The sequence below is a fragment of the Raphanus sativus genome, chromosome 7, assembly GCF_000801105.2.
Source record: "Raphanus sativus cultivar WK10039 chromosome 7, ASM80110v3, whole genome shotgun sequence".
NCBI classification, from domain to species: Eukaryota; Viridiplantae; Streptophyta; class Magnoliopsida; order Brassicales; family Brassicaceae; genus Raphanus; species Raphanus sativus.
In genome coordinates, this window is record NC_079517.1 from 17,939,989 (window position 1) to 17,955,207 (window position 15,219).

The following is a 15,219-nucleotide window of genomic DNA, read 5'->3' on the forward strand; positions in this document are numbered from 1 at the left end:
ATGGATTTAGTGTAATATTTTTTGTTATTTATGTAATATATTTATATATTATATACTTTGATATATTTTATTATAATCTTTTAAACATTTAATCTACTTTTTTGGATTTTTTTCATTTAAAATTATAATAAGTGTTTGTTCTAATTGTTTCGCATTTCTCCTGCATGTTCTGTAACTCTTCTGTTTGATCCTCTTGATCTGCACTTCTCCTGCTTGGTCTGCTTGATCTGCACTTCTCCTGCTTGATCCGCTTAATCTGCTTGATCTGCACTGCTTGGGGTCAAAGATTTTAGCTTCATTCAGGTATTTCTAAATTTTTGGTTTGGATTCGGTTCGATCTTTACAGATTCGGTTCCGGTAGAGATAACCTATTTAAATTAATTTAAATTATTTTAAACTTATTATATACTTTAAATTTCTCAAAATCTATAAACAAAATAATATATGAATAACAAATGTCAAAATATCTAACCTAAACATAAATTTATTTAATTTGAGTATTTGGATTGAGAATCAATAGATATTTTAAATATTTTTATTATTTGTATATATCCTATATATTTTGGATGTTTTTAATATACATTAATCTAAAAATAATTAATATATTTAGGCATATAAAGCTATTTGAATACATCCAGATACCCAAAATACTCATTTTGGTTCGGGTTCGGATTCTTTAAATATCAAAATTTTAAATCCGTTCGGATATTTTAGTTATTTTTGATTTAGATTCGGTACTATTTTTTGGACCAGGTTCGATTCTTAGAATTAGGATTTTTTGCCAAGCTATATGTAAGTGGAACAAATGACATCATTATATCTAGCCCTAATTACAAATATGCGTTGATCTTGTATCGATGAAACAAATGTTATACAGAATAGAAAAAGTTGGTCACATTTGTGATTTGAGCTTTAATACATTAGTTCTGGGCTTGGGCTTGAAGCCCAAAGACACTGTCTAGGCTGGGTTGTTTTTTCTTTTCTTTTCTTTTAATAAGATAACAAGCCTTTACAAAAAATCATGAAAACACAAAGCCCGTTAAGTAGACCGAAAACAACTCCACTCGGGAAGATTAAAAGGGAGAGATTGTCAGTTGACAACATACAACGAAGCAAGCAAAGAGTAACACATAATACTTGCACCAACTTATTCATTTTTCTATCAGAGTTTAGACTGGATAAACAAAAGGTTTCGAGATTGCTTAGTGAACTCATTAAGCACTTTTCTTCACCTCCGCAGCCTTAATGATGTCGATAAACTCAGGCTGCAAAAGCAAAAATGAAAGAAGACGATAACACATTAGGTAATGGTCTTGATTGAAACAAAACAAGACAAACAAAATATATTTACCTTAAGGGAAGCACCACCAACCAAGAAACCATCCACATCGGCCTGACCACCTAGCTCCTTGCAGTTACCACCATTCACGGATCCTGATAATTTATTTGCATAACCAAGCTAAGTATCAAAGAAACTGTGTGAGGCCACTTGCATCAAATCAAAGTACTATTTACCTCCATAAATGATGCGGGTTGTAGCAGCAACATCATCACTCACGTTCTTTTCAAGCCATTTCCTCAGCTCATCATGTACCTGAGAGAGTATTGGTATTCATATCAAGTCATGACAACAAGCAATAACACTTCACTGATCACACACATAGATAATATAACTTACTTCCTGAGCTTGAGCTGGGCTAGCGACCTTTCCGGTTCCAATGGCCCACACTGGCTCATAGGCTATGACAACATTTGACCAGTTGGACACGCGATCTGCCATTGCCAACAAAAAGAGATAAAGTATAGTAAATGCAGTGTATGGAAAAAAATAAAGTCACCATGTATACTGCCTTACTAAAGCAGCTATATGCATTTAGAGCGAGAACTAGTATCATCATAACAAGAACACAGTGTCAAGTAGAACAAACTAAAAAATCAAAAAAGCGATAAAAGTGTGACAATATACGTACCAGCAATAGCTTTAGTCTGGGCAGCCACAACATCCATGGTCGACCCAGCCTCTCGCTGCTCAAGAGTCTCACCAACACATGCAATCACTTTCAAACCTTGAGCAAGTGCATAGGCCACCTTGTCTCCGACAAACTACAGATGTAGGATTGAGGTCAAATACCAAAATCATAGCTCTCAAATCTAAATGGTAGAGACATGAACGAAAGGTCACCAACCTCGTTTGATTCATTGAGGAGTGCCCTCCTTTCAGAGTGACCAAGGATAACCCATGGGATGTCCAAGTTCACAAGCATCTCCGCACTGCAAACACAAGTTTCAAAAGGCATAAGAGGCATGGTATAATATGAAACAAGAAAAAGAAGAGTAAAATTAATTTGTTTTTAAAACAATCTAACCAAACTTCAAAAACCAAATCATATTTACTAGATAAAACCATAAGTAATTAAAAAACAGTTTGAAGTAGATAGACATCAGTGGCTAGAGGATCTTACCTCACTTCACCAGTGAAGGCACCTCCTTTCTTCACCCAGCAATTTTGTGCCGCAACATGGAAGTCAGACCTCAATGTGCTCTTAACAAGAGGAAGAAACACGTATGGAAGGCTAACCACAACCTCTACATTTGAAGAATTTGAAGCAAGTTACTACCAACAACGTGGATGGTTAATGCTATATAACATTGCATAACACCAAATCATATGAGTATACGAATGTAGATGAAAAATAAAACTCGACTAAAAATAACTCCTTAATAGACTTGATCATCATTGCAGAAAGAAACAAGTACATAATCTACCAACAAAAAATACGTTCTTTTCAGAACAAAAGCAATTCAGAAACACTTGTAGCAGTTATTATATAGCCCTAAACATGCAAAATAACAAGATAAACCAATACTTTCCATCAAAGTAACTGAGATGCAGCACATACCAACGACATCCTGTGAAGGTACTTGAGCTTCGTTAAGAGTGTTCACAATCTTCTTCACCTCCTCACCAGTTCCGTTCTACATTCATTCAAAATCCAGAGCATCAATCACAGCATGTATAAACTACTTCATCCAACAAGATTCAATCAAAGATCATCTTCTGAAGCATTCTATTCCAAACTATGATCCAGCATCGAATCCACAAATCTCAACCATCGGAATCAGATCACACACATGGATCTGAAATTTCAAACTCAATCGTGGCAAAAAGTGAACCAAAACCTTGAACACAAAAGTGAGATTCTCCGATCTAACCATAACTACGACGAAGATTAGGGAGAAGAAGAAGATGGCTTACGCATTTTCAGTTGCCTCCGACGAAGAACTTTCTACCCATCTTTCTCAACGGTGATCACGAGAAACAAACGCTTTAGTAGTCACAGAGACGACGATGATTGAAGATAGTTAGATAGATCGAGAGAGTGTGTGTCTGTGTTCAGTGGCCGTTGTATCTCGCAGGGGGCACTAATATATAAACAGATAAATAAATAATAAAATGTTCGTAATATTTAATTTAGAAAATGACGATCTTTTCTTGGTATAGAAGAATATTCGCTGAGAAAACGATGGAAATATGAGGGTAATAACGTAAATTACAAGGGATGAGGACATTGTTATGGACGTGTAGCCCACGGTTTGGTTGGTGGGGTAAAGACGGCGTGGTTAGTGCTTCTATGATAAAGTTCTAGCCCACTAAAATGTGTCAATAACAAAATCAGGCCCATTAACAGTTAAGTGTTATTTAATTTTAAGATTTTTCACACAATTTTTGATCTATTTTTCAAAACGCGGCATTATTTTTTGTTAACAATTTATTATTCCAATTTTTTGTTTACTAATATGTTTAGCATGAGTTTTCACTTTTTGGTTCGATTATAATTGTTTCTTTTTTGGTTTTTGATTTCAATTCGGTTATAGTATTTGATTTTCTGGTTCAAAAAATATGTGAACCGTTTTATTATTTATGAATTTTGATTTACTTTCAATTTGATTAATTTGATTATATTTGTTTTCAAATTTTGAGTTGTGAAACTATAAATTTGAAGTTTTACTCTTCAAAACTCTAGATTTGAAGTTCAAAATTTTGTTTTAAGAGAGCAAAAACTCTATATTTGAAATTATAGAGTTTATTTTGAAGATGTTCTTAGAAAAAATAATTGAGGGAAACACCTATACAAATGAGAAGCTGTGGGTTAGATCTAGGTTAACGTTAAGTGAGAAAAAGCCAGAGCAAAAAGATTGTTTTACTAATACAGTAACTTACTAATATAAATACAGTCTTAGTATAATTATTGCCTCTTCTCTGCCAAATTTCATGTTTCATTACCTCGGATAGATCACGTGAGGAAGATGAGGAAAATGTCTCTTCTCTATTGGTTTTTCTCTTTTAATGCATTGTTGAACTTTTCAATATTTTATTTAATAAAGTTAGTCATTTGACTTTTGTTTATTATAAAATGTATTTAATGTAAAAAATTAAATAACAAATATAATATTTACTGTAACAAAATAACTAAATCTTTATCCACACAACCGCGCAGATGTTTGTTTTCAGTTTTATATACGATATTTGTTTTAGATCATTAATAGTATATACTTCAATGTTAATAATATGCTTTAATATTTATATAAATATTTCAAATACAATAATTTTATAATTTGTAAGTTATAATTAATCAACAGTTTAAAACCATCACATGTATTTATCACTTCTTATTATATACTTATCTTATTGTATTTGTATTTAGTTATTAAAAAAATTAATATATTCATGAAAAAAACATGTTTAAAATGATTTTATATTTAACTTATTGATACACTAAAAATGAATCCTTGCTACTACCAAGTTAACAATTGCAATTGTAGTATTTGAGATTCAAATCCAAAAGACCAGTCTACACTCTAGTTCTATGAATTCCGAAATCAAGCTAAGAAGAAGATAATAATTTGGTTTTGAAAGAGACAATAGTTAACAAGTAAAAACACGAGGTTGATTCAATTTAACAAGGAGCTAGCCTAAGATATTTCATTGGGTGTTGAATTAGAGCCAAACAATTATTCAAGCGCGATGAAGTGCTTTCTAGAATTCGGATCACTCAGCTGGAACACTCCACTGTCGTGGCAGTGATCGCTTTGCAAATCGATCTCACCTCCTAACTGTCGTTGGGATGAGGATGATTGCAAGTCTTAGAGAACAGGTCCGATCAGTTCACTTACTATCCTAATATCTACTTTCGCTGATTAGGGATATTAAGCTCATTCAATACATGTCAAGCTATATCTCCTAAGCGGTTAATTAGGTGATGAACTTTAGATCTAACATCAAGTGATCAGTTTAAGGAAAGCAGTAAGAACAGTATGAATGAAGAACAGTTATGTATCTATGTTTAGCTCATGTCTCAACACCCTAAAAACCCTAGGCGAGCAAGGCTACTACTCGATCATGATGCAGAGAATCAAAGACATAAATCATGAATAAAATTGCATAAGAACAGAGTAAAAAACAATACGGTTCAGATGATCTTCTCTATGAGAGGATGGATTCTTCTCCCTTATAAGTTGCAGATTGCAAATTCAGTGTTCTCTTGTAAAAACTAGCGTAAGAAATAATAAAATGATAGATGATGTTTTATATGGAGGCGCCAATCAGAAGAAAAGAGATTAGGACAACATGGCTTTAATTTCCGAAATAGGAGTTTCCATATTCGTTGGGAACAATCTCCGGATCACTCCGTCTGCTTGTTCCACTTGAGAGAGAACAGTCTTGGGACTGTTCTACTTGAGTGTTCTCCGCAGGATTGCTCCAAAAGGACATCTTTTCTTCATGCATCTTCTCTTCTCTCTTCTACCAACTCCAGACCTGTAAAAGGTCAAAAAGGACTAGACTGACACGAATTAGTGACTTGAAACAAATGAAAACATATATACAATGATGTGAAAAGTACCATATATTAATTCTCCCAGACTTAGATCCTTGTTTGTCTTCGAACAAGTCAAATACCAAGAATAGGGAGAAAGGTTTGAAAGCGTGGAAACTCGTTTATTCTCAGCAACTATACTCTTACCACAAATCTCTGAACCATACAAGCTGTAGATTAGGACCACACACACTTACTGAGAACCCCATGATCGATGTTCGAAGATCGGCTCCTTACTCTACATCTCAACCTGAAAAGGCAACACTTTCGAGACAAAACTCCTTATGTTCAATTAAGATCAGCGTGAGCTTTTTGTCACAGGCTCTACTCATAGAGAACGGACTAGATATAGAACAGGCTAACTTTTATGGTGGAGTTCAAGAGTGTTTAGGGTTTACCAAGAGCGGATGCAGGATATCGCACAAAATGGTCGTGAGAGGACGGCTCCATTGAGGTCCACAGTCCTTACTCATCTCTGCTGATCGGACTGCTCTCCGATAGATCGATCATAGGACTGCTCTGCGCGATTCAACTTCCCTTTCAGAACACTTCACTGAAACAATAGGGTTCAGATGATCTTCTCTATGAGAGGATGAATTCTTCTCCCTTACAAGTTGCAGATCGCAAATTCAGTGTTCTCTTGTAAAAACTAACGTAAGAAAATAATAAAATGATAGATGGCATATTATATGGAGACGCCAATCAAAAGAAAAAAGATTAGGGCAACAAGGTTTTAATTCCCGAAATAGGAGTTTCCATATTCGTCGGGAACAATCTCCGGATCACTCCGTCTGCTTGTTCCGCTTGAGAGAGAACAGTCTCGGGACTGTTCTACTTGAGTGTTCTCCGTAGGATTACTCCAAAAGGACATCTTTTCTTCATGCATCTTCTCTTCTCTCTTCTACCAACTCGAGACCTGTAAAAGGTCAAAAATGACTAGACTGACACGAATTAGTGACTTGAAACAAATGAAAACATATATACAATGATGTGAAAACACTATATATCACTTATGCTAAATTCTGACTCGTCCTTCAAAATTGGATTTTCTTTTACCAATATATTATATACTTATTCATTTTAGATAATATAATATTGTATATACAAAAGTCTAAGATATATTAATTTTTAGACATGTATTATATAGTTTTCGGTCTTTTTAGGTCCATGTCTTTCGGATCCTAGATATTTGAATCCAACTGGTACTTCTAAATTTTTGGTCCGGGTTCGAGTTGGTTTTTCTCGGGTCCGGATCGATTCGGGTCTATAATTAAAATACTTGTAAAATACCTATAATTTTTCGGATCCGAGTAGAGTTCGGATATTTAGAATCTAAAAAGACATGAAATACGTAAATTCCAGCATATTTAATAAAATATGTCATTTATATCTAATTTTTTCCAAAATAACTTAAAATAAACTATTAAATTAAAATAAAGCATTTTTAAATTCTAAATTTTACATTTAAAACTTTTTATTACTTGAAAATATTACAAAAATAATAACAAAGATTGTTAACAAAAAATATTTCAACTAAATCATAAAATAAATATAGAAAATAGAACAAAAAATATATATTTTTGGATATCATGTTTTTAATTCGGGTATAAATCGATTCTTATCATATTAGATCAATTCGGGTTGGTTCTTTTCAGATCTGTGTCTATTCGAGTCGGTTCTTTTCAGATCCGGTATTTTCGGGTAGAAAATTTTTAGACTCAATAGATACTTATAATCTTTCGGGTCAGTTCTTGTTGCGGTATTTCCGGGTCGGTTTCGTTTCAGATTTTCGTGTATAGGTTAAAATGCCCACTCCTACATAGCAATATACCCTCTATAAATGCTTACACGTGTTGTATTAAGATATTTGACTTGATGTTATGTAATTACACGTGTTGTATTAAGATATTTGACTTGATGTTATGTAATCACGTGTTGGGCCTTGAATCCTGATTTTGTACTCTTTGCTCTAGTCTTTTTTTTTATTAAGGGATTTAAAAGTCCAAAAACTACACATACAACTAAAGCCCACAACCCAGGGCATTGAAAAGAGAAAAAACAATGGCTTTAAGCCCAATCTCCAAATCCAAGAGGCGCCCTATTTCCACGCGTCAAGAAGACGCCTAGATGCCCACGTGTTGAAACCACCGCCATCATCGAGACACGCATCGCACTTCACAAAGTCGTGACCCACCGACCGAGGCAACGTCGGAGAAAACGAAACAACTGTTGTTTTGTCGAATCTCTCCGGAGGCAGAACCACCGCGTCCAACTTCGATACTGGAACTCTTTATAGGTGGAGAGCATCATCGGAACAGTCCAAGATCTCATCCAGAGCCTCCAGATCCATCTTCTTCCTCCCTAGGCTTCCTTCGTCGGAGAGCTTCACCGAGATAGAACCGGATCTCATCCTGAAGATAAGCCATTCCATCCACCGAATCTCTAATCGGATACTCCGATTATCCAAACAACAGAAACTTTGCCGATTATACCACCGTATGTCATCGGAATCTTAAGCCGACCGTTTACCCCTTCTAGTAGGTACAATGCCGGAGTTGAAGTCGACCAGCCACCAAAAAAGGTGTGCCGCCGGAAGCAGGTAAAACCCCCGAAAAACTAAACAAGAAAAGAAAAAAAGTAGAAACCGGAGAAGCCGGACCGGCAGTGGCTGTGTAAGCCTATTTCGCCGGCCGGAATCGTTTATCTTGTCGGTTGTTCTTAGAGAGAAAGAAGAGCAAAATTTCTAGAGAGATAAACATTTTTTTTACTCTTTGCTCTAGTCCAAAAGGCTTTTTTTTTTTTTTTTTTTGAAAAGCCTCTCTAGTCCAAAAGGCTATAACGAAATATAAGTTGAAAAAAAAGAAAAAAACGAGTGGCCAAAGATTTTAAATATTAGCTTCCCCAAAATCTTCATACATCGGAAGTCGAATCTATTAGACGTTGGTCGGTAGTGTTTCAAACTCATACGATTCCACAAACACGTGCCCATGTGACTATCAGAAACCGCGTCGATGTATCTTTCTTCTTTTACTTTTCCATTTAATAATTTTAAACTTAATCATACGTTTACTAATTACATTAAGAAGAATATTAATCACCATAATCAATATCTATATTTTGTAAAATTACATCAAAAACAAGATAAATCATCAGTAAAAAGCTCTCTACTTATCAAAATTAACTAAAATTCTAAGGTCTTTTTTTTTGTCAACTTCTAAAATTCTAAGGTCATAATTCATAAAAGGGAAAATTCCTTAAAAATACACAGACTGAATTTCTTTTGCTGAAAAAATACACGAACTTTTTTGGCTTCCCAAAAAATACACAAACTAATTTTGATTGTCCATAAAATACACGAACTTTTGAATTTTGAAGGTTTCACACCTCGATTTTAATGGTGTAAACAGTGACTAACAGAATAGTAAAACGCCGTTAGACGCCGTTAACTCTGATTAAAAAGTTCATGTATTTTTTGGACAACCAAAATTAGTGCGTGTATTTTTCGGGAAGCCTAAAAAATTCGTGTATTTTTTCAGCAAAGGAAATTTAGTATGTGTATTTTAAGGAATTTTCAAATGGAGTTTGGGTATTTCATATACTATTCAGAGGCTAAATATCTGGACCCAAAACATATCCAAAATTTTATATTTGTAAACTTTCGGTTTGGTTTTGGACCTAATAATTTTTCGATCTGAAAGATCCAGATCCGGAAAAAAACGGCCCAAATCCGATCCAAAGACCTGGAAAAAAAACACATTCTCTATCACATGATACAGATCCGAAATTTTATATTTGTAAACTTTCGGTTTGGTTTTGGACCGAATATTTCCGGGTCAGTTCTGATTCAAGTTTTTGAATCCGGCTAGACATTTTAACCGGATTCAAAAACTTGAATCATAACTAACCCAAAAATATTCTCTCCAAAACCAAACCAAAAGTTTACAAATATTTGTTGAGTCCAATTTAGTCGAAATCTATCATATATATATAAAAATTCACAAACAACTCTAAATTTTACATTGAAAGTTTCATATTAATTAAAAATGTTTCTGTTACAAAAACAAAACTAAAAAATGTTGCAAAAATAATAACAAAATTGTTAGCAGAAAGATCTTGTCGGATTGAATCTATTCGTATCGATTTTATTAGGCCTATGTCTATTCGATCAGTTCTTTTTGGTTTCAATTCTTTCAAGTAGATGAATTTTGGACCCAACAAATATTTGTAAACTTTCGGTTTGGTTTTGGACCGAATATTTTCGGATCAGTTTCGATCCAAGTTTTTGAATCCGGCTAAAATATCCAAACTCCATATGAAAATTCCTTAAAAATACACATACTAAATTTTCTTTGCTGAAAAAATACACAAACTTTTTAGACTTCCCGAAAAATACACGAACTAATTTTGGTTATCCAAAAATACATGAACTTTTTAGTCAGAGTTAACGGCGTCTAACGGCGTCTTACTATTCTGTTAGTCACTGTTTACACCGTTAAAATCGAGGTGTGAAACCTTCAAAATTCGAAAGTTCGTGTATTTTTTGGACAATCAAAATTAGTTTGTGTATTTTTTGGGAAGCCAAAAAAGTTCGTGTATTTTTTCAGCAAAAGAAATTCAGTCTGTGTATTTTTAAGGAATTTTCCCTTCATAAAATTCCACCTTTTTATTTTACGAAAAAAAGAATATCCACTTTACAATTATTTACAACGGCCTAAATTCAAGCCGACGCACATGAAATGAGAGACTACAATATTAATTTTTCTTTCCAAAAATATCCAGCTGTTCGTCACCAAAAAATACATATACACTTATACGCATACCAGATGTACACGCCTATACAAAACGGTCATATCTATTTATCTATTGATTTCTGTATAGTATATAGTTTCTTCTCAATAAGCATTAACCCTCTCAAACGATTGGTTTTCCCATTATTTCGATACTAGCAAACATGGCGAAAGCGCCACCGTTAATCTCTCTTGTCCTCTTCTCCGTCGCCGTATTTCTCACCTTTCCCGCCGCGATATCCTCCATCGGCGTCAACTACGGAACTCTAGGAAACCTTCCACCGCCGACTCAGGTTGCAAACTTCCTCAAGACTCAGACTTCGATAGATAGCGTCAAGATCTTCAACGTGGATCCCAATATCCTCCGTGCCTTCGCCGGTACCGGAATATCCGTCGTCGTTACCGTCCCTAACGGTGATATTCCGGCGTTAGCTAACGGGATGCAAGCTCGTCGGTGGGTTTCGGCTAATATTTTACCGTTTCATCCTCAGACGAAAATCAAATATATCTCCGTCGGAAATGAGATTCTTCTCACCGGAGATAATAACATGATCTCTAAGCTTTTACCGGCTATGAGGAGTCTCAATAGTGCTTTGGTTCGTGCTGGTGTCAGGGATATTAAGGTCAGCCTTCTCTCCATTTTTCATAATCTCTAAATTTTCTATGTTTTTGGTTAGTAATTAATTGATAAATTAAATCATAGGTCGATATCATTATTATTTTTCATATTAGGTCTAATTTGTTTGTTATTTTGAAATCAAAATTCATTGGGAGTTAGCGTAGCGAATGATAATAATTCAAGGTAGACTGTCCCACCACGTGCTGTCTCACCGTCCAGGGTTGTGTATACTGTATAGATTCGGACAAATGGATGTTAAAATGATGACAAAAGCAAAAAAATGTCGTAATATGTCTGCCATGTCTTAAAACTCTCCGTTCTTTACATCATAAATGTAAATATATGCTCTAAGTGGGAAATTCATATACTTCCTCTATTTTACATTTGGGTCATTTAAACTTTTTAGTTCTTAGGCAAATTGGAAAAAAATAGTTAACTACATTTATTTGACTGTTAAATTTTAAAGTATTTATTGTTTTTCTTCGTTTAGTTAGAGCATCTCCAATGGTACACAAAAAAAATCTCTATATTTCACTCTAAAATAGAGTAACTCTATAATAGAATTACACCATTTTAGAGTGGAAATTATAAAAAATACCATTGGAGATGTTCTTATAGGTAAAACGAATAAACTGATGAAAAAATTGCATTGAAATTATAAAATAAACTGATCACAAATTAGAAAAGTTTTACTTTATAATGATACGTAACTTAAAACAGAGAAGTAATATACTAAAATGATTACTATTTGCAAATTTTTAGATACTGATAGCCGATAGGTAATCATTATTTCTAATATACTATTTGGTTTCAGGTTACAACCGCACATTCACTCAACATCATAGCCTATGACCTGCACGGTGCTCCAAGCAGGGGTCGATTCAGACCTGTCTGGGACAAAGGCATTTTGGCTCCAATCTTAGCTTACCATCGGCAGACGAAGTCTCCTTTCATGGTTAACCCTTACCCTTACTTCGGTTTCGACCCTAAAAACGTCAACTTCGCCATTTTCCGTTCACCGTACAAGGCGGTTCGTGACCCGTTCACACGCAAAATCTACACAAATATGTACGATGCTCTCATGGACTCGACTTACTCAGCCATGAAAGCTCTTGGCTACGGAGATGTTAACATCGTCGTCGGAGAGACTGGCTGGCCGTCTGCCTGCGATGCACCTTGGTGCTCTCCAGCAAACGCGGCTTGGTTTAACCTCAACGTTATAAAACGTGCACAAGGCCAAGGAACACCTCTCATGCCTAAACGACGGTTCGAGACTTACATTTTCGGTTTGTTTAACGAAGAAGGCAAACCCGGTCCAACCGCTGAGCGGAACTGGGGGCTTTTCCGGTCTGATTTCTCTCCGGTTTACGACGTTGGTCTCCTCCGAGGTGGGGGCCGTGGACGTCCAGCACCAGCATTGCCAGGGCCTAGTACTGCTGGTGGTAAATGGTGTGTGGCAAAGTCAGGCGCCACTAATGCGCAGTTGCAAGCGAATATTGATTGGGTTTGTAGTCAGGGAGGCGTTGACTGTAAACCGATCCAAGCCGGTGGCTCGTGTTTTAACCCTAGCAGTTTAAGGATGCATGCTTCTTTTGTGATGAACGCTTATTTCCAGAAAAACGGTCGCAGTGACGGTTCGTGTCATTTCAGTGGGACCGGTGTCGTTGTAACGAGCAACCCAAGTAATGGTGCGTGTAAGTTCTAAGCGACGCTTCTTCACAGATTTGTTCTGTGTAGCATTTGTTTGGAAAGACCTAACATAATGGTTCTAAGGGACTTTCATGGATTGGAGAGATCATCATCAGCTTTGTGTTTAGTTTCGGATGTTCTAATGTTAAGGTTTCTTTATTCATTCCTTTTTCCTTTTATTTGAATGAATAAGGGAACTTCTCATGATATTCGCTTTAGACATATATGTTAAAAGGCTTTGATTTCGCTGCTTTATGATCTATACGTTTGTTTTTGATGGTCCCATAAAGGCATCAACCTATAAAGCAATATATATTAACGTTACAACATGATCAGTTGTTGCGACAGAGTGACACCATTATCTAAAATCGTCTTTCTTCCTTTTCTCGAGCTTATTACCCTCGTAGATAAATGGGTTATTTGATCTATGGTTCTCAAGAGATTTTCGTGGTTAATGGTTATGTACTAGCTAGGGTTCAAAAAGATCTCTCGTTTCTCATTCTCTTATATGATGGTATAACTAAGCGCTAACCTTCAAACTCTAAGCTAATTACTAGACATATGGCTCTTAACCAATAAAGTAACCGTTGGTTTGTCCACTATTGTTAGACATTAGCAAATTGCATTTTTCTTTTTAAAAGTGGCTAAAATCACATTCTACAATGATATTGACATTGCTAATATATAATTGTTAACCTTTTGTTGGTCAACTATACATGCAATCTGTTGGTCGAAAATATAAACAATCTGTTGATATTAATTATTCGTATCATATTTGATGTAGAAGTTACCAAAAAATAGTGAAACTTGTTTTGAATTCTATTAAAAATACCTCATCACAATTTTTATTTTTTTACCTCATCACAATTCTTAGGCCATCTCCAACGGTGTATTTTAAAGATCCTTAGAGCATCATTAACCATAGCACCATTTTGAGGGTGCTTAACTAATTTTTTAACAATAAATAGGTGTTTAGCAATTTTTTTAAGCACTTTCTAATTAATGTCCTTCAATGCAAGTATCTTTATTTAGGAGTTTAAAAAAAAAAATTAAACATTGACTTTTTAAACATTGACTTATCGAATGCACTCCTTTGCTTTGATGATGCTTCCTCGTCTAACTTGATCCATGAAGCTCCACATACAAACAACACCTATATGCCTCTCCTCTTCCACCTCCATTATTCCCCTGCTCCCATACATATAGATGTTCTCTCAGACTTGAGTTTCAAAACCCAAACATGCAGAGAGAGACAAGGAAAGAGAGAGGTATCTATGTATTACTTACCTGCGGATCACCGCACTGAATACGAACATGACGCCCAGATAGATAAGTCCCATATAAGCTACCACTGATATGAAACTGCACATATACTATTCGCATTATACTCTGCTACTTAACCATAAGCCATCATGTCTTATTTCCTTAATCTAATGAGAAACAAAACCTGAAGTTGAGATCATTGGCGTATGAAGAAGAGATAATGAGAAATGTTCCGAAGCCGAACACAAGCGTCGACCTTGATGCATCTCTCCACATCACAAGATCCTCTGTTTCATTTCACTCCATCAGTTATATATAAAACTCAATACTATTGACATTTAGAAAAGAAAACTGTGTGTTTCACTGAACACCATCGAGAATCTCACTCAGGCTCTGCAGTTTGCTCTGTGGATGAGTAGAGTTATCTTCTTCCTCTGCATACGTATCTGGAAATAGTTGTAGAAACAGAGGTTTTTATCGAATTGATAGAAAAATGACTGATGATGAAACAGAGCACTAAGATTCGGGATCAAAAAAACCTTGCTTGGTCGGACCGCGAGTAGACGGAAGTTGCCCTTTTGATCACCGGACCGTACAAGACACGGGAGATTTGAGACAGAGAATCATCATGCCGGTGTCCGATTGCTTCAAGGAGGCCGAGAAGAGAGCGAGAGAGACGACGACATATCATCCTTGATTTATCACGGCGGCATCGAGGAGGCGTCGAGGAAGTCGATTTCGTCGAGAGAGAAACGAAATCATCGATTTCGTCGAGAGAGAGATACAGAACATAGAGAAAGACAAAATGAGAGAGAGACACGGAATGGACAACACGTGTCCAATAAGACGCGCTGCCTGTGGTGCTTAATTAAGCAGCGCATTTTTCTAATTAATCAATTTTCTTTTTTTTTTATAATCAGAAAATCATTAAGCATCCCTTTAAACATCTGCGTTAATGATGCTCTTAGCACATAATCCTAGACTA

The 15,219-nt window shown here is 35.5% G+C and overlaps 3 protein-coding genes across 3 annotated transcripts in view; 1 reads left to right on the plus strand and 2 right to left on the minus strand.

Moving 5' to 3' along the window:
* Window positions 1–1,044: 1,044 nt before the first annotated feature.
* Window positions 1,045–15,219, minus strand: part of LOC108814888 (triosephosphate isomerase, cytosolic-like) — an 82,623-nt gene continuing 68,448 nt past the window's right edge. The window contains exons 2-9 of the mRNA XM_056991402.1: window positions 2,901–2,976; window positions 2,463–2,586; window positions 2,187–2,271; window positions 1,971–2,103; window positions 1,679–1,773; window positions 1,516–1,594; window positions 1,352–1,434; window positions 1,045–1,265 (exon numbers count right to left, since the gene is read on the minus strand). Of these exons, the coding sequence (XP_056847382.1) occupies window positions 1,215–1,265; window positions 1,352–1,434; window positions 1,516–1,594; window positions 1,679–1,773; window positions 1,971–2,103; window positions 2,187–2,271; window positions 2,463–2,586; window positions 2,901–2,976 (726 nt within the window). The 3' untranslated portion in view covers window positions 1,045–1,214. The remainder of the gene's footprint in view (window positions 1,266–1,351; window positions 1,435–1,515; window positions 1,595–1,678; window positions 1,774–1,970; window positions 2,104–2,186; window positions 2,272–2,462; window positions 2,587–2,900; window positions 2,977–15,219) is intronic.
* LOC108818474 (glucan endo-1,3-beta-glucosidase) lies at window positions 10,648–13,189 on the plus strand. Its single transcript, XM_018591454.2, has 2 exons — window positions 10,648–11,286; window positions 12,097–13,189. Exons 1-2 carry the CDS (start codon window positions 10,828–10,830, stop codon window positions 12,985–12,987), a joined length of 1,350 nt encoding a protein of 449 aa, XP_018446956.1. The 5' UTR covers window positions 10,648–10,827; the 3' UTR covers window positions 12,988–13,189.
* LOC108841108 (reticulon-like protein B21) lies at window positions 13,937–14,546 on the minus strand. Its single transcript, XM_018613891.2, has 3 exons — window positions 14,419–14,546; window positions 14,259–14,333; window positions 13,937–14,159 (listed from the first exon to the last, which is right to left on the minus strand). Exons 1-3 carry the CDS (start codon window positions 14,508–14,510, stop codon window positions 14,048–14,050), a joined length of 279 nt encoding a protein of 92 aa, XP_018469393.1. The 5' UTR covers window positions 14,511–14,546; the 3' UTR covers window positions 13,937–14,047.